This window comes from Vulpes lagopus, chromosome 11, assembly GCF_018345385.1.
Source record: "Vulpes lagopus strain Blue_001 chromosome 11, ASM1834538v1, whole genome shotgun sequence".
Taxonomy (NCBI): Eukaryota; Metazoa; Chordata; class Mammalia; order Carnivora; family Canidae; genus Vulpes; species Vulpes lagopus.
In genome coordinates, this window is record NC_054834.1 from 10,272,521 (window position 1) to 10,296,121 (window position 23,601).

At 44.7% G+C, this 23,601-nt stretch overlaps 1 protein-coding gene and 1 pseudogene across 2 annotated transcripts in view; one reads left to right on the top strand and one right to left on the bottom strand.

Moving 5' to 3' along the window:
* POU6F2 (POU class 6 homeobox 2) overlaps positions 1–23,601 on the bottom strand; it is a 474,961-nt gene that overhangs the window by 104,141 nt on the left and 347,219 nt on the right. For both annotated transcript variants that reach the window (XM_041722284.1, XM_041722285.1), the window contains one exon: positions 16,767–17,065. In XM_041722284.1, coding sequence (XP_041578218.1) covers positions 16,767–17,065 — 299 coding nt within the window. The remainder of the gene's footprint in view (positions 1–16,766; positions 17,066–23,601) is intronic.
* Positions 410–1,030, top strand: LOC121501639 (annotated as a pseudogene).

Consider the following 23,601-nt stretch of genomic DNA (forward strand, 5'->3'; position numbering starts at 1 on the left):
TCGGGGAGGGCCGCACCGCACCCCGCAATGGGCCATTCACACTTAAGCAAATTCATAATCTCCAGGGCTGCTTAGTCATTCTCTCAAAAGACTGGGGGAGGGGGTTCCCCCTTCTCCCCCCGAAGGGAAGAGGAAAGAAAGGAAGACCCCAGACAATGTCATTTCTCCCCTTGTGCTCACACTCTGCTGATCGCCCTGACTACATGGATAACCCTATAAGTGGACACTTTATAGATTCCCTAACTTGCTGTCCACCCCCACAAAAAAAGAAAAAATTAAATACTTGCCTATGTATATATCAAAAAAACACAACTGTCTACACGCACAAATATGGAGCACACATGCATGTGACTATGAAGGTTCAAAGTAAGCCCAAGTGATAGCTCTTTCGAAGCCAGCGCGGAGAGCGATGGGCATCTCTGGATACAAGTGCCATGGGACCAGGGGCAAGAGCAAGCCCTACCACAGGAAGGGGAAGTAGGAGCTGGGAAGGCTGGCTGCCAACACTAGGATTGATTCCCACCACACACACCCAGTCTGCTTTCACAGAGGCCAGAAGGAGTCCCATGGCTTGAGGCTGGGTGTTGAGGACATCCCCTGGGGCTCTGAGGATTCTAAGTGCAAAACAAGGGTTACTGATGTTGTCTACAATGCTTCCAACAACGAACCGGTCCACCCAATACCCTGGTGAAGAACTGTATGGTGCTCACTGGCAGCACCGTGCCCGACGGTGGTAGGAGTCCCACTATGCCCTTGGGCCCCAAGAAGGGGGCCATGCTGGCTCCCTAGGAGGAAGAGATTTTAAGTAAAAACAAAAAACAAAAAACAACCAAAGACAATTCAAAAGAAATATGATGAAAGGAAAAAGACCAAAATCAGCAATCTTCTGGGGGAGTGGTTCCAGCAGGGCAAGCTTCTCGCACGCATCTCTTCAAGAGCCAGTCCGGGTGGCTGAGCAGATGGCTATGTACTAGGGGACAAGGAGCTGGAGTTCTATCTGAGGAAAGTTCAAAGCTGCAAAGACAAATAAAACTTCCTCCCATCTTTGGTCATGTAAAAGAGGTGCTTACTGTTCAAAAAAATATATATTAAAAATATATATAGTCTATGTAATGCACATATAGTCTAACGCTTTAATGCAAACATGCATCCATCCGCATATTGGACTTGGGTTGGCAGGGGTTAAGAGCTTATTTCCCCAATTTGTTTTCTTTTAGGTCAATCCATGCATTCATTTATGTATCCTAAGGCTAGCGGCTGATATTAGTACAAGTTCTATTAGGTTTCTTCTGTTCTTTGAAGATGAAGATGTTAATGAGATCATTTTTTCCTAAAGCCATTTAAGCAGCAAGACCTGCCTGTGCAATCTGGTATAGACACATTGGGCAAGTGTCAAGGATTTGCCTGTGTTACTGGGTCGACACACCCACTTACAGGATATACAAAATGACATGCCAAGAACCTGGAAGCAGGGGATGTTCTTAAAGACCTTTTTTTTAAAAAAATATTTTTATTTATTTATTCATGAGGGAGAGAGAGAAAGAGAGAGAGAGAGAGAGGCAGAGACACAGGCAGAGGGAGAAGCAGGCTCCATGCAGGGAGCCCAATGCAGGACTTGATCCCAGGACTAGAGGATCATGCCCTGGGCTGAAGGCAGGCGCTAAACCTCTGAGCCACCCAGGGATCCCATTTTATGAAGAATCCATTGCCTCACAATGATGGCACCACTGTCAATTATCACAAAGCAAATTCTCCATTCTAAAGGGGATGGCCATTTTGGAAAGTACACGTGACTGGAGAGAAGGGGCTTTAACATGAATGATTTTGTACCCAGCTCCGACAGTGTTGATGAAGAGGGTAAAGAACTTCCACAAGCCACGCTATACAATCTTTCATCAGGTAAAAAGAACTACATTCTGACCCTGTATGACCTCTTCATTTGGAGGATGATTTTGCTACCATTTTACATGTATCTTGGCTTTTGCTCCTGAAGCAGTGTATCGACATGATGGTATAAGAGAAGACTCCCTCACCCCAACTAAGGCAGACAGACAGTCCCAGATGCACTTCTGTGGCTGTACGAAAGATGGCAGGAATGCAGGAAGGGGTGATCTGCACAGTCATATAGCCAGGCGAGCTTGGGCTTAAACATTGGAGCGAGACCCACTGACTTTTCAGCTCTGATTTGTCAGTGTTCACAGACCATTTCAATCTCTTTGTACTTGAGTATCAATTGGGTAGAAATGGCTCCAACAGAACTAGTATATTTACCAAATAAAAAGAAGAATGTGTGGCTGCACTCTCACCCCTAACTTCAGAGTTTCTGCTTCATGAGCAATGATAAGACTGAAATTTAGATCAGGAGCTCCAAGAAAAGCCAGGGAGGGGACTCTGGGAGTCTTTCTTTGCACAGAGGTAACTGTGCAATTACCTCCATCTTCATCTGCAAGTTAGAAATCATTATGTGATTTATTTTTTTTAAGACTTTATTTATTTTTGAGAGAAAGAGAGAGGGAAAGAGAGAGAGAATGAGCACAAGCTGGGGGGAGAGGCAGAGGGAAAAGCAGACCCCCTGCTGAGCAGGGAGTCCCACTCCAGGCTTCATCTCAGCACCCCAGGGATCATGACCTGAGCTGAAGGCACACACTTAACCTACTGAGCCACCCAGGTGCTCCCATTATGTGATTTAAATGAGATCTCTTTAAAATATGGAAATCCCACAATAAAAAAGAAAAAAAAAAAAACTAAAGAGAGGCAGATTAGCACAGTAGACAAGATTTTATGTCAGATAGACCTTGGTTTGAATCTTGCTTCCTAGAAGTCCTTACTCCTAACTTCCTCACCTGGAAGTGAGTTAGTGGGACATCCAAGGTTCACTGAGCTTTGTTACTCAAGATGAGGGCAGAGGGGCAGGCACTTCAGCTTCACCTGAGCTGGTTAGAACCACAGACTCTAGGGTAGGCCCTCTACTCCAGAGCTACTGAATCCAGAGTCCACGTTTATCAAAGTCCCAGGGGAATTCTTATGCAAATAAAAGCTTGAGAAGCCCAGGTATAGATCCTATGAGACACCATCTAGCAGCAGTCTGGGCATCTAATAAACTCTCAACCAGATAGTTGTTCTTGTTTGGAGAGGGTGTTAAAAGATTATTTATTTCTCCTATTCTGAGTGTCAGAAGTGAATCACAAGGTGTGAGGTTTTTCTGCAAATATTGGCTAATAACCCAACTTGAGTCTGGGAGAGGCTCCAGTGGATAACAAAGTACATTTATGGCTGTTTTCATTTCCTGATGGACTGTGAATCTGGGGAGGGGTAGGGTGGAAGTAACACTGGCTCAATCTTCTTAGAACTGAAGGCCTAGTTTTATTATATCGTAGAAGTAAAGTTAGCACCAAACCCTGCAACCAACACTTCTAGGGGAAAAGTGTTTTGTATAAATGAGTGGTAGGAATTTGCTCTTTTAGAAATGAATAATTGGGAGCCTATTTACAGGACAATAGGTAGTCCTACCTTGAAGATGCTTAAAATGTAGTCATGGTGATATTTACACTTGGGGAACTTGTAAAATACCCCATTTTTGCTTTCTGCCTTTAACAACTTTCTGCCTTGTCCAGGTTGGTTCCAAGGACCATTTGGTTTTTAGCTCCAGATTGGCCAAATTCCTTCCATGGGATGCAGAACACTGGAGGTGGTAATTACTCTAAGGAATGTTAATTTTTTAGAACCCCAGACAGCAGCACAAGATGACTTTCCCTCTGCTTTACAACATACAAGTTTCCAAGACAACCAGACTCAAGAGAGCTTTCCTTGGTGGGGGAAAGTGAGAGGGTTTCTCTGAAATCTTCTCCTCTCTGAACCCTTCAACGTTGCTTTGTTCTCTTTAAATGCCACATTCATAACCTCACAATGCAACGACAGAGAGCTCGACTCTGGAAAGAGCGGCCAGCCTCGGGGAGGATATGGAGCCCAGCTGAGAAAAGAAGGAGCTCCCTGACTTGATTTCTCTTTTATGACAGTTCCATTTCTTCTGGTGTAGAAAACTGAATGATGGCTGATCCCAGTCAAACGACAGTTCAGATGAAATGTGTCGGGCTGGAGAGTTGCATTGATCAGAGCCTAACTGGGCTTTCAGATGAGAGTCATCAGCCTCGCCAGACAGGGCGCTCCCCCCACCACTGCGTTCACCTGTGTCCTCACAGGCACCCCCACTAAGTGGCCAAGGACTGGGAAATGCCCTGCCAGTGAACGGCCACTCTAAGGAGTACCTGAACCTTTGCCATGTGGATCCCTCTTACACATGAAAGAAGAGACTCTGCAACTGCCATTCTCAACATGGCGCCTTTCTCTGTCTTATCTCTGTACTGAAGCCAGAATGCCCAATTTAGTTCTCCACAGAGGAGGATGAAAGAGAAGGAAAACACCAGTGCCTCTGAGGCACTCTCTCTCTCTCTTTTAAATAGGAAACAAGAAAAGAGCCAGGATGGGAGCATTATTACTGAGAGAGTGCCCCGCAGACAGAGTTTTGACATCTGGTACTCTAGAGGCCTTACACCCGGCCTGCCATGCAGATCTCAGACTGACTTGATCTGTTGTTTGGATTCCAACCACTCTTCAAACACAGGGGTTGAGGAGGCAGTTATCAGGGTATTGGGGAAATGTCCTGACCACTGGAAACTCCTCCGTCAAAAGATCGCAGGGTAGGGGCGTGGTGAGGAGAGAGAATGCCCTCTCTGTCCCTGGGGTTGCCGGGGGCCATGGGGTCCAGTGGTATCCTGCTGTCACTTCTCCATGCCCTGGCACGGGGAGGCCCAACTCCAGGGGCAGTGCTGTGTGAACAGGAGGAGTAATGGGCAGTAAAGTAGAGGAGGGGGGGAAGCCCAGCAGAAGGAGAAGCTCTCCAAGACCTCAGCTGCCATGAGAGGCAACCCAGCCAGACCTTCCCTTGATTTTTGGACCCAGTGGTTTTTCTCATTGCCAATCGTAAGAACCATCCTTGGTTTCGGCTTTCCCTGCTCTTGCTTTGGATTTGAGTTTTTTCTTTCCTCCTTCCCCATTTTTCTCTACTTTGTTTTCTCTATTGCCCAGTCCATAGGATTCGGTCTGTGGATTTTTGATGATGTTCTAGGTAAGGAAACGTAACATTATTTTAGTTGTGTCAATGCTACAATAAGTTCAAGAAGGAAGCCTCAGAGCAGTGGTTGCTGAGGGATTTTCCATGGGATATTAATTAGTGTGATGTGTGGGGGGGGGGAAGGTTCAGTGGTTATACAGGTTTGAGAATTTCTTGGTTAAATAATGTTGACTAGACATCTCAACTGCAGGATGTGTTTCAGCTTTCAGGGTCCTACTATTCATTGAGAAATATCTAGGAGTGGCATGCAGTGTGAGGTATCTGCCTATCTGTCTGTCTATCTATCTATCATCATCATCATCATCTATCTATCGATCTATCCATCTTAACTATTCATCCATCCACCTATCCATTCACCCACCTATCCACTCCCCGCCTCTATCTATCTATCTATCTATCTATCTATCTATCTATCTATCTATCATCTATCATCACCTACCTACCATGAAATCTGTTTTCTTTTCTTTCTTTTTTTTAATTTATTTATGATAGTCACACAGAGAGAGAGAGAGAGAGAGAGGCAGAGACACAGGCAGAGGGAGAAGCAGGCTCCATGCACCAGGAGCCTGACGTGAGATTCGATCCCGGGTCTCCAGGATCGCGCCCTGGGCCAAAGGCAGGCGCTAAACCGCTGTGCCACCCAGGGATCCCCTGAAATCTGTTTTCAATGCAATTTCTTTGGCCTGGTGTTTTGTGGAAGACACTTTGGGAAATGTCGCCTTAGAAAATGTTGGCAGGGGGCAGCCCAGGTGGCTCAGCGGTTTAGTGCCACCTTCAGCCTAGGGCATGATCCTGGATCCCAGGATCGAGTCCCATGTCGGGCTCTCTGCATGGAGCCTGCTTCTCCCTCTGCCTGTGTCTCTGCCTCTCTGTGTCTCTCATGAATAACTAAAAAAAAAAAAAATCTAAAAAAAATGCTGGCAATTAAATATGGGAATAAGAATAACTCACCAATAATCCAAATGAACAATTGCAGAGGCAGTAAAATATAAATGGAGATGCTTTGAAGTCTGACAGTAATGTTGAGGAAGTTCCTTCAGTTTCCCGACAGTCTGTTGCTCTGCACCTGAACTGAAGATAATTTTTGCCTCTTCTAGGCTCTTGTGAGGAGGAAATGAGAGGCCAAAGTACTCAGAGAGTATAAAGTACATAGATACAGTCGATAAATGATAATGGTTATTGCATGAAACCCATGCATGAAATACTGTCTATAAAATGCTCTTTGTAAACTTCAGAACGCGCTGCAAATTTTGGCCACATATTCTCAGGAGTCCTTCTTGAGTACCGCGTACCCGTTGTGGGTTAATGGTGTTGTGCATACATAGTTCCTTCTTTCCACGGAACTCAAACCACCTTCTTTGTGTTATTTCATAAACAGAATGTGGAGCTGGAAAGGGCTTTAAGATCCTCTAATACAAACTTTCCATAAAATAAGTAACACGACTGAGTCCCAGAGATTAGGTGACTTGCCCAAGGTCACACAGTCAGTTGGTGGCGGAACCGAGATCCCCAAGATTCTTTCTATTTACCCACAACCTAACACCCACAACTTTGGGAACTTAGAAGGGAAAAAATGATCTTGTGGTTCTTGGTACCGTTGATGGAGAATCTGAGGTTCTCTGGGTTGAAGTGAGAATTCTTTACGACTTCAGGAGCACAGGGCCACAACTCTCTTTCTGCTCTGCACACTCTCCAAGGCTCTTACGCAGGCTTGCCCTTGCTCCAGCCTCCCTCTGCCCATGTCCCCCTCCTCAGAAATCCTCCTCACCTCTCCTACTTGACTCTGCAAACCTTGTGTGTGACTCATGTTACTCAGGCTCTTCTGTAGTGTGCAGTGCCTAATTTTATTGTGGACATGTGTGTTTTCATATCCCCAGGACTACTGGCTTTTTGTTCAACTTCCAATGGTTTTTTTGTTTGTCTCCTGACCCCCTCAGATGATAGTATCTGTAGTCAAGAAAGGAAAAAAGGAGGGACACCTGGGTGGCTCAGCGATTTGGTGCCTGCCTTAGGCCCAGGGCATGATCCTGGAGTGCCGGGACCAAGTCCCACGGTGGGCTCCTTCAGGTGAGCCTGTTTCTCCCTCTGCCTATGTCTCTGCCTCTCTCTCTCTGTGTCTCTCATGAATAAATAAATAAAATCTTAAAAAAAAAAACAAAAAAGAAAAGAAAGGAAAAAAGGCAGGCAGGATGCAGGTATTTTTTTATTACCAGCTACCTATTAGGAACTGCATTTGATACTTCTCATTTACTCCCCACATCAGCCCTCCAGCCAAGGAGGAAATCGAGGCTAAGGATGGGCTGACCTCACCCAAGCACCGAGCAGAGCCAGCACTCATTCGAGTACAAGAGTGTCTGCTTCTAAAGACCATACTCTCTCTAAGGCACCACATTGTCCTGCAAACCTTCCCTGAGGCCATCATGCACACCATAGGTGCTCCATAAATGTTTGCAGATCATAAAGTGCTTTCTCTACAACCTGGAGAAAATTCACTTGCAAGTCTATACTGGAGAAATCAATTTAAAAGCCCGTGTAAAATTTATCCCAAACCCATGGGAAGTGAATTAAGGCTAAAACACAAGGAATAACACTTGATCTGGCGAGCCCAGGACTACCGTATTAAGTTAACATAAATACTGGCTGTATTTTGCTCATTCAGAGTGAAGTACCCGCCAGCACATTTGGGGCATCTCAAGTTGCCACTAAAACCTGCATCTATGCACATGGAGACAAAACTGTTTCAGAAATATTCTGAACTCGACTTTGAGATTCGCTTATCAGCCACATCTGACAGACGGTGATGGGGCTGGATGTCATGTGTGGCTCCAGGCTCATTGCTGAGCTCCCTGCAGACAAGCCATGGACCTGCCCACTGTCATGCTCAGAGCGGGTGCTGCTCTCCTGGGGAAGTTAGAGCTTGCCATGTTCAAATGCAGCAATAATCTCTCCACCCCCTTTGAGTCTGGCACCCTTCCTATCTATCGCTACTTGACATGAGCTTCCATAGTCAGTGGAGTGAACATGCCGTCTGCTTTGTTAAACCCTTTTCTACATGATTTGACTAATCTACACAGCAGTACCCAGAAATGGTAAATCTAGACAATGACAAAGAAGCGCCGCAGTATATAAGTATATTCGTGGTAAACTAATTTTCCCCCTGCCACTCTCAAAGCAATATAAACTTTGTTGTTCCTCCTGGATCTCAAATGCTTGTAATAAATTCTTTGAAATGTCAGTAATGTTGAACTGAGGGTTTTTTTTTTTAAGGAGATTTTCTTCCTTTCATAAAAGGAAAAATTGTCCCTTGCAGAGAATGTGGATAGATATGTTTTGTTTATTTCATTCGGTGCTGAGTACGGTTGGGTAAAGGGACTCCCATTTCCCACCCAACCTCCTGCTGAATGAGTGAATGATGAATGAAACCCTCAATTTACTGGACAGTAGCATAAACAGAAATAAATTCATACTCTTTCATATCTGTAGTTTAATCAACATTTGCTTAACATAATTATAGCACATAACGCATTTTCATCAGTATGTTATATTTAAGCTCCATGATAATTCTCTGGGTTTGGATGGATTTTTCTCCTCAATAACAACGAATTTTCTTTTGGTTGCTTAGCTCAAGGGGAAGCCTAACTCATGCTGCGTGAACTCTTCCAGTTTTTGAAAGCTCCTCACAGTCTGAATTGCTCTGGGAGGATGTTGCCTACACATTGATACTTGTACCGCTGTCACCAAACTTACTTGTTTTCATAAAATCATAAATTAGTTCAGTGAAAAATGCCAGCCAAACAAATTAGAAACATTACAATTCAATCAAAATGACTGGTTTAACAGACCCTTGTTTACACAGTTTAGTGAGAATCTGGATTTCCACTGCACCCCCCTGCTCTGATCCACTATCCAACACACACTTGCTTTTCTACTGTGCAAAATTTGATGCAATTTTCAAGTTCAACTAGAAAGTGGGATCCAAGGCCTGGATGGACCCCACTGTGTTCAGTGGACACAATGTCACTGGCTTTGGAGAATATTTGTCAAGTAAATCATATACACAGCTGGTACCCAAACTGTGAGGGTTAGGGTGAGGGAAGTAAGGCAGTCATCTCAGGCACAAAATGTAAGAGTTTGCCCCAAAACACAGTAATTAAGATGAACAACATCTAATGGGATATTTAAAAAAAAATCAGAATGAATGCCAAAAATTCATGATCAATAAAATCAGTATTACTGACTTCTCTTCTTGCCCCAGACTCCAATATGATTCAAGATTGTTACTGATCCTCTATCTAAAATTTTGATATTCGGGGATGCCTGGGTGGCTCAGCAGTTAAGTGTCTGCCTTTGGCTCAGGGAGTGATCCTGGGGTCCCGGGATCGAGTCACACATTGGGCTCCCTGCATGGAGACTGCTTGTCCCTCTGCCTGTGTCTCTGCCTCTCTCTCTGTGTGTCTCTCATGAATAAATAAATAAAATCTTAAAAAAAAATAAGATTCTGATATTCAGTTCATCATGGATTTTGGTACCCATTTTCCTTTTTAAAAATACTGTGTTAAAATATCTATCTGGACAATGCATTTTGGGGGGACACCTTGAATTTTGCATCTGAGTGCATCCCTTGCTTCATCTGTGTCTTGGTCGACGCTAGGAGAAATTTTCTTTAAGATTATTTATTTATTTATTTATTCATTCACAAGAGACAGGGGCAGAGACACAAGCAGAGGGAGAAGCAGGCTCCATGCAGGGAGCTCGACATGGGACTCGATCCCGGGTCTCCAGGATCACACCCTGGGCTGAAGGCAGCGCTAAACTGCTGAGCCACCCGGGCTGCCCCATGCTAGGAGAATTCTACACTGTGATTTAGCCTCATGTAGGCCTAGAGAGGTCTGAGTTCTCTTAGAATCACCCAGACCACAAAGGGGTTATGTGAATATGCCCACAAACAGTAACAGAATATGCCACCCCACAATGTGTCACGTGGGCATGGGGATTGTTTTGAGTTGAAGACCATGGAGAAGGAGATATAAGAAAAGCTCTCTGAGATCCCACCTCACACCAGTGAGAATGGGGAAAATCAACAAGGCAGGAAACCACAAATGTTGGAGAGGATGCGGAGAAAAGGGAACCCTCTTACACTGTTGGTGGGAATGTGAACTGGTGCAGCCACTCTGGAAAACTGTGTGGAGGTTCCTCAAAGAGTTAAAAATAGACCTGCCCTACGACCCAGCAATTGCACTGTTGGGGATTTTCCCCAAAGATTCAGATGCAGTGAAACGCCGGGACACCTGCACCCCGATGTTTACAGCAGCAATGGCCACAATAACCAAACTGTGGAAGGAGCCTTGGTGTCCATCGAAAGATGATGGATAAAGAAGATGTGGTCTATGTATACAATGGAATATTACTCAGCCATTGGATATGACAAATACCCACCATTTGCTTCGACGTGGATGGAACTGGAGGGTATTATGCTGAGTGAAATAAGTCAATCAGAGAAGGACAAACATTATATGGTCTCATTCATTTGGGGAATACAGATAATAGTGAAAGGGAATAGAAGGGAAGGGAGAAGAAATGGGTAGGAAATATCAGAAAGGGAGATAGAACATAAAGACTCCTAACTCTGGGAAACGAACTAGGGGTGGTGGAAGGGGAGGCGGGAAGGGGGTGGAGTGACTGGGTGGCGGGCACTGAGGGGGGCACTTGACGGGATGAGCACTGGGTGTTATTCTGTATGTTGGCAAATTGAACACCAATAAAAAATAAATCTATAAAAAAAAAGAAAAGCTCTCTGATGAGTGAAATAAGTCAATCAGAGAAGGAAAAACATTATATGGTCTCATTCATTTGGGGAATATAAAAATTAGTGAAAGGGAATAAAGGGGAAAGGAGAAAAAATGAGTGAAAATATCAGTAAGGGTGACAAAACATGAGAGATACCTAACTCTGGGAAATGAACAAGGGGTAGTGGAAAGGGAGGTGGGCGGGGGGTTGGGGTGACTAGGTGGCGGGCACTAAGGGGGGCACTTGGCGGGATGAACACTGGGTGTTATGCTATATGTTGGCAAATTGAACTCCAATAAAAAGAAAAAAAAAGAAAGAAGAGCTCTCTGACATTCCCTTATTTGCCAAAAGCAGGACATAAATGTGTTAAAATGTCCCTCCCTTCCTTTTCTACCAAGGAGGATACCAGTTGATGACTAAGAAGAACTGGAGACCCTTTTTAGCATGAGAGGAATCTATAACAGATCTTGCCGAAATTAGCCTTTACTTCCTATGAAATTCCCAATATAGGGGCGCCTGGGTGCTTAAACTGGTTAAGCATCTGACTCTTGCTTTCTGCTCTGGGTCATGATCTCAGGGTCCTGAGATTGAGCCCCATGTCTGAGTCTGGGCTCCGGGCTTCATGCTCAGTGCAGAGCCTGCTTAAAAATCTCTCTCCCTCTCCTTCTGCCCCTTCCCACCATGCTCTCTCTCCTCTCTCACACATAAATAAATAAATCTTAAAAAAAATTAATTCCCCTTATTTGCCTTTCCACAATTTGCCACCCCAGAAGCTCCAAGTCCTTCTCTCTTGTCTTGTCACTTCTCTACAAATGTATTGTTCTTTTTGTTAAAATGCCACATAAACCCGAGTTCTAACCACCCCCTTTGAGTTACTCATCACTGAGTGCTCCATTGTGTGCTGCCAGAGTTAATAAGCCCCCTAGTTTGTTTTCCTCCTCTTAGTCTGTCTTTTCTTAATCTAATTGATGGGCCCCAGCCTGGGAACCTGGGAGGAGTAGGGAAAAAGACTGTGTTTTTCCCCTGTACCTGCATGGGTCACCTGACACAGTTTCAGAGCTTTGTAACATGAAACTGCAAATAGAATGGAGGAAAGACGGAGCTGGAGAACGTGTTTAATTTTATCCCCTCCCTTTAGAGATGAAAAAACTTAGACTCACAAAGTTTTGACTAATTCTGTGCTAAATTAAGACTAACTTCTAGAGAGAAAGGAGGTTGGCCCAGGGCACTGAGCCTTTCTTTCTTTCTTTCTTTCTTTCTTTCTTTCTTTCTTTCTTTCTTTCTTTCTTTCTTAGTTTTTATTTTAATGCCAGTTAGTTAACATAGAGTGTTATATGGAGCCTTTCTATAGGAAGAAGCTGCTGGAGACCATTTGCTTTAAAAAGGATGAAAGTCACAAGAGCGTCCAACTGCTTCTCAAAGGGTTGGGCTCTTGGTTTTAAAAAGTGATAATGTACCATCCTCTCTTTGAAACTTAGTCCTGAAAGTTTGCCAGTGGGAAAACATCCCAAATGAGATCAGGAGGCTGTATCCATTGCATAGCAGAGGTGGAATTTGGACACAATTTTATTCCTGGATGCCTGAGTGGTAACGAGACCTTTCCTTGGCAAATGCACACAGTCGAGAACAATTTTACACTATCTCTCGAGCAACTTCACCTCTGAGGAGGTGACCATGCCTCTCATTCCTCATACAAGCCCAGATAACTTTCCCTCCCCTAACTGCTTCCACTGACCTCTCTCCCTCTGTTATTTATTAAAATGTGCGATACAACAAGAAAAAGAAAAGATTATCCTGCCTCCTGCCTTGCAAGATGGCATGCAGACAGCCAAGGTTAAATGCAGCATTTGGTTTCTTAAGCTTCTCTAATGCATAGGTGTGGAAAAGCAATCTGGGACCAGAGTTTATAGCAGTGACTCTCTGAGGATAAAAACTTGACTTTAATTTGGACTCTCTGGCTAAGATAAAATCTGCTTCTGCTATCATGATCACATTTACGTGTGTCCCCACACTCTTTCCACTCTGCCACCCAGCTGAGTGGGAAGAAATTAACCTGACCTTGAAGAATACCCAGAGAATCTTTGGGACCATCGAGTTTTCAATGGCCAACACAGAGGCCTACCAACATTTACATAGACTCGCATGCCTGAAAAGGATCTTAAAAATCATCTAGGCCACACGTTTAGCAGATGAGAAAAATGAAGTCCAAAGAGCTAATGTGACTTGTCCAAAGTTGTTAGCTAATTGGAAGAGGGTTCAGAAGAAGAACAAGACCTCAAAGCCTCCAGCTTCCTATTCCCATGGCACCATGACTCCACTCCAGCCACATCCAGCTCACCTCCAGATCACCAAGGAATGAACCTGAAGGCACTGGGGCTTTAACACAATGTTTAGAATTTCCTTAGAGCAAATAAAAACTCTCAAGGAATGGGCTCAAGAAAAGCCATCTCAAAGATCATGAGAAGGGGGTATTTCAACATTTTTATGTCCGTAGGGTCTTTATCCAGATCAAAATTATATATTCAAATTAAAACTGAACATTGTTTTTTTTCTACCTAGGAAAGAGACCCTATGTTTTCTCCCCTAAAGCTGCTTCTGTTTATGTTTCTGATCTGTTCCTACCCAACAACGTATTCTGTATTTCTAGTTTCAGACTCTGGCACAGCCAATGGCTTAGAGCAAAAGTAAGAAGTATGGGTTGATTTTTATCCTGGAACCTATGGATTAAATTCAAACCACAGATGTGTTTTGTAAATCAAAGTCCTTCTTATTTATATTGGGAAGGATAAATTCTCTCCTCATCCCTCCTGAGAGTGAATTTGTGGGTGGGTAGCTCTTGAGTCTCAATGAAGATTCTAAAGACAGCCCTCCAGGGGCCAGCTTCTGGTATTCACATTGGACAACCAGCTCTCCTGTAACCCTGAGCAATCAAAATTAGTTCTCTGAAGTGATAATGCTCTAGACTCCTTTCTGTCTTGAAGCAACATTCGGGTTTTGTAAATGCAGTCAATTTCATGGGATTGAGTAAAAGGGTGAAAAACTAATATTGCAATCTTAGAGGAAAACCCAACAAGAACCATTTGGAGAATTTCAGTCTAGAGTGATACTGCCTGCCAGGGCTCTTCATCTTTTTTTTTTTTTTTTTTCATTTCGAGAAATGACCTCGCCCAATTAGACTCACGCTAGCTATTTTTATTTACTTTTTTTTTTTTTGAGATACAACAGCCTCTGTAATAAGAAATACTTATTATCCTTCAAAGTTGTTTGTTTTTTAAACCTTCCGAATCACTGGTTTCCCCTGAAAACCTAAGTTGCATTGTTCTTAACTACTCTTTCCCAAGGAGAGTTTGAAAACTGTAAAAGGACAAAGCCTACATGAAAATAAAGAGTTGTAAAATAGAATTTAAACTGTCACATGTGAATTTAGTTGATCTTTGTTCCCTTAATAATCTTCAAACAAAACCACTTTATTCTTGTTCATTAAGATCATTACCTTTGAGAGTTAAGTATCTTTGCAGGTCCTTTTAAAATTTTCTTTTTAAAAGGTTCAAATCTTTCATGCTCCACAGACTCGAAAACCCTTCAGCTAGTGTAGGAAAAAAACCCAGTATTTCAAAACCATGGAATTCTCCATTTCCTTTACACATGTCTATTGTGAAGGCAAAAAATCATTTTACTCCTACGGATATATATTCATTCAAAAGTAGTTCTCTGTCTACCTGATAATATCTTTAAAAGCTCTACCAAATCACTCCTTTGGTGGTCATCCATTAGATCCACAGAAGTTGGAGGATTGCCTTACCAATGTATTTGGTAAGTTTATAAGTTAAAACCCCAAGAGCAAAAAATTAGAATATTCTCTTAAGGTTGGAAAGAAAGAAATGTGGCTCTGAGCCTTCATTTCTTGCAAAAACAACACAAAATGAAACTTACCCAATGGGCTTTCATAGGAAACCGTTAAGACAACTTTTGGAGATTCTCCTAATAGAATTTATTTCCATGGGGCGGATTGGTCATCTCATCCATGAGTCCTGTCAGTAGCCATTGAAGTGGGTTGTCCACACCTGGCTTTCCCTGGCCAACAGAGATCTATAAGATGTTGACAGTGTTCAGAAAAGACCGACGTCCACAGAGCTCAAAGTTTTGCTCTGCTGTAAGGAACACTGGACTATACGGGATAACTGAGGACTGAGCTAAGTAACCTCATCCCTCAGAGCAGGACCCGTTTTTTTATTTGGTAATTTCACCTGTTGGGGGGGTGGGGCTCAGGGAGAGGAAGTGTTTAAATAGATGGTGTATAGGCCCGTCTGATTTAACTGCTCCTAAAAAGCATTAAACTCATTCTTTGGAAGAATGGAGTTGAATTCCGAATGCTAAAAACATCAGGAAGGCTCCAGTTGTGCATCTTGTAAGTTTGATCGTACCTATTTTCTCTGTAGGTGTCAAGTGCCCACGGAAGATTTCTATAGCCCGTGTTCCTGTCCGCCCAGGTCAAAGGTATTACACTGTCTCACACTTGTAAGATTTAAAAAAAAAAAATACATCTTCACATCTGACTCAAGAGAACGTTCACGTTGAAAGTAGCCATGACCCAAGTGCCAGGGAAAACGCAATTACTCATCTCACTCAAATGCTTTCATTTCCAAGAAAAACTTCGGGCCACCATTGAGAATTCAAGTTCACGGAAACAAAGTTAGTGGATAACAAACACAGTCAGTTCTAAATTCCTAAGTCTCTAATCCACTTGCCTTTCTGTCTGTGTGCCAATCTAGCGTGACCTTGCATACTTTGCTGGTGAGGACCTGAGGACACATTGCTGCGGTCGTCCTCAGGTAGTGGAGGGCTGCGCGTACCCCAAGAGCGAGGCCTAAGGAGGGGGCTGAGTTGGCATTTGAAAGGAGGACTCGGGCTGCTCGCTTTGTGGGACTTTGTCACTGTGCTTCAAACGTACTCAATCATCTGTCATCTCACCGGGGAAACCATCATTATGACCATCAAAACCTGGGCTATTAATTTCTGGATCTGAGGGTGTTGACATCACAGTCATTACATTTTGAACCTAATTTACTTTAAAGGCCTCTGAGTTAAGAACAACTTTCTGAACTTTCAAAGTTACGTATTCCTCAATGAGGGCACGTTAAAAGAGAAGCTTTCCTGATTAGCCTGACTACCTGTTTTGGAGGCCCCCTGCCTCAAGGTAATAAAGTAAAGGCACAGGAGCTTTACTGTTTTATAAGGATGGGGCTCTGCTGAGGCGCTCGGCCTCCTTTTTTGAGGACTTGTCGGTCCATGGTTGGAATGGTTGGAATCTGGGACACAGACCGGGGCTGAATTTCTTTACCCTCCTGACCCCAGAGAGTCTTTAGAAAAACAGAAACAAAAGAGCACAAAGTACTTAAGGTAAGACACCGTTGTATTCATAATACAGAGAAATAACCACCGTGCCTCATGGACAGGAGATACAGTTCTCCACGGGGCTACAAAACGGTGCTGGTAATAATTTTAATTGGATGCTATCTTGGCTGCCTTCAGAAAGTATCATAAAATGGAATTATTACAGGCTACAAGTGCACTTCCAGAGCCGGCCTCTCGCAGAAGCAAACAGAAAAACATTTATCCAGCGGAGGGCAACGTCAATGGGCTCCGATTTGTTTCGTTTACATGCATCCCCCAGCTGCCTGCTGTGGGCTCCCTCCTGCCCGGGGCTGGGGCATCCCTTAGAAGGAGGCGCCGCTGCAGCCCGGGATGCTAAGTTCTGCAGCGGGCCCTGGGGCTGCGGTGGGGGGGCGGGGCAGCCCCCCGTGGCCCCCCGTGACCCCCCCCCCGGGCTCGGGGGCGGGGCGCGTACCTGCAGAGGGTTGGGTGGCGTGAGCGGCGACGGCAGGCCATGCCCCGGCGACTGGCTGGCTTTCTGCGGGGGGCTTGCGCTCTGCTGCGGCGGGGACGCTCGGCTGTGGCTGTGGCTGTGGTTGTGGTTGTGGTTCTGGGGCTGCGGCTGCGGCTGCGGGGGCTGCGGCGGCGGCGGCGGCTGCGGCTGCGGGGGCTGCGGGGGCTGCGCGGGCGGCCCGGGCGGCGGGTGCTGGGCGGGCGGCGGGAGCTGCTGCAGCTGCTGGAGCTGCTGGAGCTGGGAGTTCAGGGATGAGGTAGCTGCGGGGAGAGAGGGAGCGTGCGGTTGGGACCCCGCCGCGGACCAGAGCCCCCCGCCCCCGCCCCTGCACCACGCGGCGGCTCCCCGGCCCCCCCCTCGGTGCACGCGAGGCCTGGGGCTGCGGGGAGCCCTGGGAGCAGAGAGGCACCTGCACCTGCACCTGCACCCCAGGGGAGCCGCGTGCAGCCCGCAGCCAGGGCTGGCGGAGCCTGCTCCCTGCGGTCCCTCGCCTTTTCCTCCGCGCTGGCCTGCGAACACACCTGTGCTTTAGGGCTTTGGGTTGTAAAAGTTCACACACACCCCCCCCCCCCCCAATCCTTTCGGGCCGCGCTCAGCTGGAGTTAGGAGCACCAACTGTTTGTGCTCTTCGTTTGCATCACCCGGACCACCTGCTGCTTCGGACCTGGCCAGTTTGCTTAGACGTGTGAGGGTCAAGTTTCCACAGGTTGGGTGTCTTTTTAATGTTTAAATTTATCATTTGTTTAAGATTTTATTTATTTATTCATGAGAGAGAGGGAGAGAGAGAGGCAGAGACACGGGCAGAGGGAGAAGCAGGCCCCATGCAGGGAGCCCGACCTGGGACTCGATCCTGAGACCTGGGGGTCACGCCCTGAGCCAAAGGCAGATGCTCAACCACTGAGCCACCCAGGTGCCCAGGTGTTTGTTTTTGTTCTTAAAGATGGTCCAGGGCAGCCCGGGGGGCTCAGCGGTTTAGCGCCGCCCTCAGCCCGGTGCGTGATCCTGGAGACCTGGGATCGAGTCCCACGTCGGGCTCCCTGCATGGAGCCTGCTTCTCCCTCTGCCTGTGTCTCTGACCCTCTCTCTATGTCTCTCATGAATAAATAAATAAAATATTTAAAAAAGAAAGAAATTGCATCTTGTACTAATTGCTTAAAACACTAATTCTGGGGGCAGCCTGGGTGGCTCAGTGGTTTAGTGCCACCTTCAGCCCAGGGCGTGATTCTAGAGACTCGGGATCGAGTCCCACATCGGGCTCCCTGCATGGAGCCTGCTTCTCCCTCTGCCTGTGTCTCTGACCCTCTCTCTGTGTCTCTCATGAATAAATAAATAAATAAATAAATAAATAAATAAATAAATAAATATTTTAAAATATTTTTTAAAAATGCATTAATTTGGGATGCCCGGGTGGCTCAGCAGTGTAGCACCTGCCTTCCGCCCAGGGCGTGACCCCGGGGTCCCGGGATCAAGTCCCATGTCCGGCTCCCTGCATGGAGCCTGCTTCTCCCTCTGCCCGTGTCTCTGCCTCTCTCTCTCTCTCTCTCTCTCTCTCTCTCTTTCCCTCTCATAAATTTAAAAAAAATCTTTAAAGACAGTCCATTCTTCTCTGCTTTGCAGAGACAGAAGCCGGAGTCTGAATATTTTGCCTGCCGGTCAGGGCCCTCTTACCCCCAAACTGTGGGGCAGGAAGTGTAAAAGCAGGCTGCTGTGAACTCTACAGTGGTGACTAGGCATGTTAGCACCTCAAAAAGAGGGCAGGAAGGGAGAGAACTAAGTCATCTTTTTAAGATTTCCTTGTTATTTGAAAAGTAAGAGTTGGTGGGACAAGCTTCTTAATACTGAACACCCTAATTTTTAGGTTCTCACATGCCCCATCTCGCACTATGCAATGTCGGCCGCAGGAGGACTGTTAGTGTGGCCAAAGAATGATCTAGAGAAAGTTACTGCTACAAGTTCACTTCCTTCTCTGCCTGAGTTTCAGTCTCAAAGCTTTCCAACAAGACTACAAACAAATACAAGGATCCATGTCAAACCTGTATGCCTTGGCTGAAATGTTTTCCTGCTTCTCCCTTACCTAGAGTTTGTCAACATTTTCAACAGTAATAGCTCCTGTTTGTAACATTAAACGAGTCCCTTTTTTTTCCCTAAGTGCTCCTTTGGAAAAAAAATCTAGTGGTTCTGGAAAGTGGCATATTGCATACCCACCTGCCTTCACACAACAAGTACGTTCTTGACAAGTATGTGTACACTGAACCATATGTTGTGGACACCTAGAGAACTTGGTAAGAAAATCAAGCAGTGACTACTCCTGTAGATTTAAGAATTGCTTGTTAAATGTATGGAACATGAGCTAGGCACTAGTACTGTGCCGAGCAATATGTATGGTTTAAGGTCACAATTCTGCCTTCAAGGAGTGTCATGGTCTACTTATGGAGATGAGATTAACTCATAAAAAACGATCAGGTCTGGGGATAACAGGGTCCTGCTATTGGTAGACCAAAAGGGCCCAGAGAATCAGGACAGGGGGGTTTCTGTGGGTTAGAGAGGCCAAGGCAGTGTCCGTGGAGGTTGTAGAACCAGAGCAGAGAGGGTTCAAGAAAGTGAGGGTCATTCCTTGAGAGAAGGAAGAGAGGGTATTATTATTACAGCCTGGAATGTGAGAAACATCCAGATGACACAGCATGGCTTACGTGGTCTTTCTTTTCTTTTTTCTTTTGTTTTCTTTTGTTTCTCCTTCTCCTCCTCCTCCTCCTTCTTCTTCTTCTTTCTTCTTCTTCTTTCTCCTTCTCCTCCTCCTCCTTCTTCTTCTTTGTATATTAGATGCTTTGTTTTTTGTTTAATTTAAATTAATTAATGTATAATGCTAATTATATGTTGGTGTTTGTTTTTTAAACGATGGTCCATCAATTAGCATATATTACTAGTTTAATACATAGTATTAACATATATGATATTAACATATAGATAACAATTAAAAATCAATTAATTAACATATAATGTATTATTAGTTTCAGAGGTTAGGTGATATTTCTGAAGGACAATGTGGAGAATGGCTGCCTGGAACAGAGGCTCTGGGAAGTTTCGAATGACTTTAGACTTTAGAGAAGGTAGACAGCCTATCTTTGAAAGTGTTGGAAAGATGGGTCACTCCCAATTAGCCTCTGGTATAAGTCAGATTTTAAATATATAATTAGGTTTCTTTATTATTAGTATTTTTAAAAATTGGGTTTGTTCAAAGCAAGGCACACCTGTATTGGTGAAATGGTAGCTCAACAGCTCCCAGGGGCACCAAATACCAATCCGTGCTCTCAGGTACCTTGTAGAGCTTCCATGTTAGACCAGCTGGGACGGCGAGTCCTCACTGGGTTGATGAATTATTCTACGTCTATTCAAACTCTTGGTCCAGTCTGTGTCCACCTTTGCAGGGAAGTCCGGAGTGCTCTGGGACTCCAGAGGTAGAGATAGTGTGCATGAGAGAGGGCTGCAAAATACCCAAAGGGAACTCTCTGAACCTTTTGTTCAGTTTTGCTACAAACCTAAAAATGCCCTAAAAAATTAAGTCTCTCTAGAAAAAGTACCCAGTCTTCCCATTTATTGGAACCCTAAGAGAATGGTCTGGTTTTGTCACCTGCCCATTCCTATTGTACAAAATCACATTTTATTGAAGATTTGGGAGCCCAGCTCAATTCTGACGTCCCAGGATCTTCCATAATCTGAAGTCCTGAGGGAATGGGATTTGATCTCTCCTTTTGGTGGAGTTTACAGATTTTGGGAATCTGATTGCATCTGGCCTCCTGCCTGATTCAAATCAAGCTTGTCCTGATTCCTTTCAGGTGGGGGGCACACATGTCAGTGCTTATTTTCATGGTTGACTTAAGTACCATACTGTTTCATTTTGGTTAGAAAAGCATTTATCTAAATCAGCATTTAGAAACAGGATAGACTGGGGAATATTGGCAGACAGATATTGGCAGATGGGTAGGTGCAGCGGACCCTAACCTACTAATGAGACACGGTTCCAAATGTGTCTTCGTTCCTTTATGTTGGTGCGTTCACATTACTTGACTATTTCTTTCCCATAATCTGCAGCTTGCCTGAAAAGGCATTAAATTAACCTAAACGAGACCTCTTTGAGTTATATAAACTAATTTGGCATCTGCAAGCAAAAATGGTGGGCCATAAAATATGGCTAGGTATGTGCTGGATGCAAAGAAAAGCACGAGAGTATCATACAAGAATGTAACTTTGGTTTAAAGAACACCAAAGCCACCTACATAACAGTGTATAAACAGAAGGAAAGAAAAAAAGAAAGAAAGAAGAAAGAAAGAAAAAAAAGGAAGAAAGAAAGAAAGAGAGAAACTAACTGATAAAGCATGGAACCTCTGTATGGCTCCTTATATAAAGCACATTGAGAAACACAAGATAGGAAGGTTCAAAGACATTCAACTAGAAAAGGCAGATAAAATGATGATTGTTAGGGGTGAAACTGACCCTATGCACGGAAGATTAAAGATTTTTACTTTCTTCCCTCGTAATTACATCCTTTTATGATTGTTTCCTCTCTAATTTTTATACACTATTGGTAAATGTAAAATTTAACTACAATACCAGTAGCTATGAAAGAAAAAGAGATGCATAGAAATTTACACTAAGACATTTAACATTTTTTTAATTTACAATTTTATAAAAGAAACATGGAACAAAATTCCAGCAAACTCTGAATTTCCTAGAGAGAACACTTTGGCAAAACCAGTAGCTTGAAACTCCCAAATAAATAATTCAGTATGACAAAGGAGTAGCCAAGACTCCTCCATTTCTCCATTTGTTCAGTTTTTATATGTCAACTGTAAATTAGAAAAAATTCCTTCTTTTGAATCCTTGTTAAGGGTTTCCTCGGAAAATCTCACCGATACTAGAGCCACACCACCAGAGGATCAGAATTACATTGGCTGGGATTTACATAAGACTACTTCTAAGGCAGAGGAATGGAAAAGCGAAAGCACCATGCATATCTGCATATGAAGGGCAAGTCTAGAAAGATTCTGGAGAAATAAAGATGTGTTTTATGCCTCCAAGGCATCACAGCAAGCAGAGTGGCACTCAAACTAAAGGAAGAGTTTACTTTTGTTAACAAAAAGTATAACACTGCAGTAATTTAATCACACCATTTGGGATCTCAACTTCAGCATTTCCTTGGACTTTCCAGGCTCAGGCATATGGGGGCACGGTTGGCAAACTGGTGGTTTGGGTTTGACAGCCGGCAGGGAAGGAGTACAAGCTATTACTCACTGCTGACACTTCACACACCTCCGGGCGTGTCTGGGACCTGGAGTAGCCTCATAGAAAGACATTTACAGAGGGTGGTAGACACATGCCAGGGAGAAAGAACCTGGTGAGGGTTCTTCATTGAAAGCACCCGGAATCCTGAAAAGAGCAGCATGGTAATAGCTGTTCAGATTCATCCTTAGCCCTGTCCCCTGGTGCAAGCCTGGTCCTAGGGATACAAAAGGTGCCAAGTGAAAACAGAAGGGGCAATGTGTCATGCTAAGTGCAAGAGGCCAGGTGCTGAAGGCAATATACTGTATAATTCCGTTGATATGAAATGTGCAGAACAGGCCAATCCATAGACAGAAAACACATTAGGTGGTCGCCAGGGACTGGAGGTGGGCGATGACGAGTAACTGCTAACAGGTATGGGGTTTCTGGAGAAGGTGATGAAAAAGTTCTAGAAGTAGGGAGTGGTGATGGTTGGACAGCATAAGTGTACTTAATGCCACGGAACTGTACACCTTAAAAATGGTTCAAATGACAAATTCTATCCTATAATAATAAAAGCTGTATCTCCATATCCACGCACTGGGGACAAAACTATAGTGTCTTGGGATGCCACAAGGGAATAGGACAGTCCATCTCTACTCTGGGCATCTTTACAAGTTCTGAGGGCTCAGAGCAGCGGTCAGCAAGGATGTTGCCTGGTGCAGGAGAGGGAGGGACCCAGGCGGGGCTGCAGGATGCCTGGCGGCAAGATGCTGGGTGGCAAAGGGAGGAACTTGCTGTGCCCACTGTACTTTCATTTAATATGAATGAGTTAGCTTTCCAAGGTAACAACATGGGTAGATGCTATCACTGCCACATTGTACATACCAACCTCGAGCTCAGAAGTTCACACGGCTTGTCCTTCCCGAGTTTATGTAGCTAGTGGGTAGGATGGAGGACTCAATCTCAGACGTGGCCCTGCCAAGCCCTGAATGTAAGAGAACCAGTTGTACGGATGGGTCAGCCTATCTCCTCCTGCGGGTTGGAACAAGATGACTGCTCACTCATACTGGGATGCCCTCTGAGGCTCTGCTCTTGAGGAAAGGTGGCACAGGCGCCTGGCTACTGAGGCTAATTTGGAAGTGTCTGCTCAGTGATGAATCACTCAGCGTGTACATCTGTCCTGCTGCAGGCAAAACATTTTTGAAAGCCTGCTGGTACGAAATGCAAATATGTCTCAGAGGTACTAATGCTAATTCGGTGTGAGACGTGAGTCCTGATAAGGAACAGAGACATGGGGTTGCAGGAAGGGCGGGGAGGTCTGAGCAGTATGAAGGTGGGGAGGGGCTATGGTACAATTTATTTGTGTTACAAGTTTGCCTTCATGGTTAGAGAATGTCTCCTCTACACTTGGACATTGGGGCAGCAGCCTCACTGGGCTCAGCTTCTTGACATTTTAAGGCAAGTAACCGAGTAGGGTATCAGCTTATGTTGTCCATAGAACTCTGTGCCATTGTCGTCTCTAGGGCATTGTTGGTGG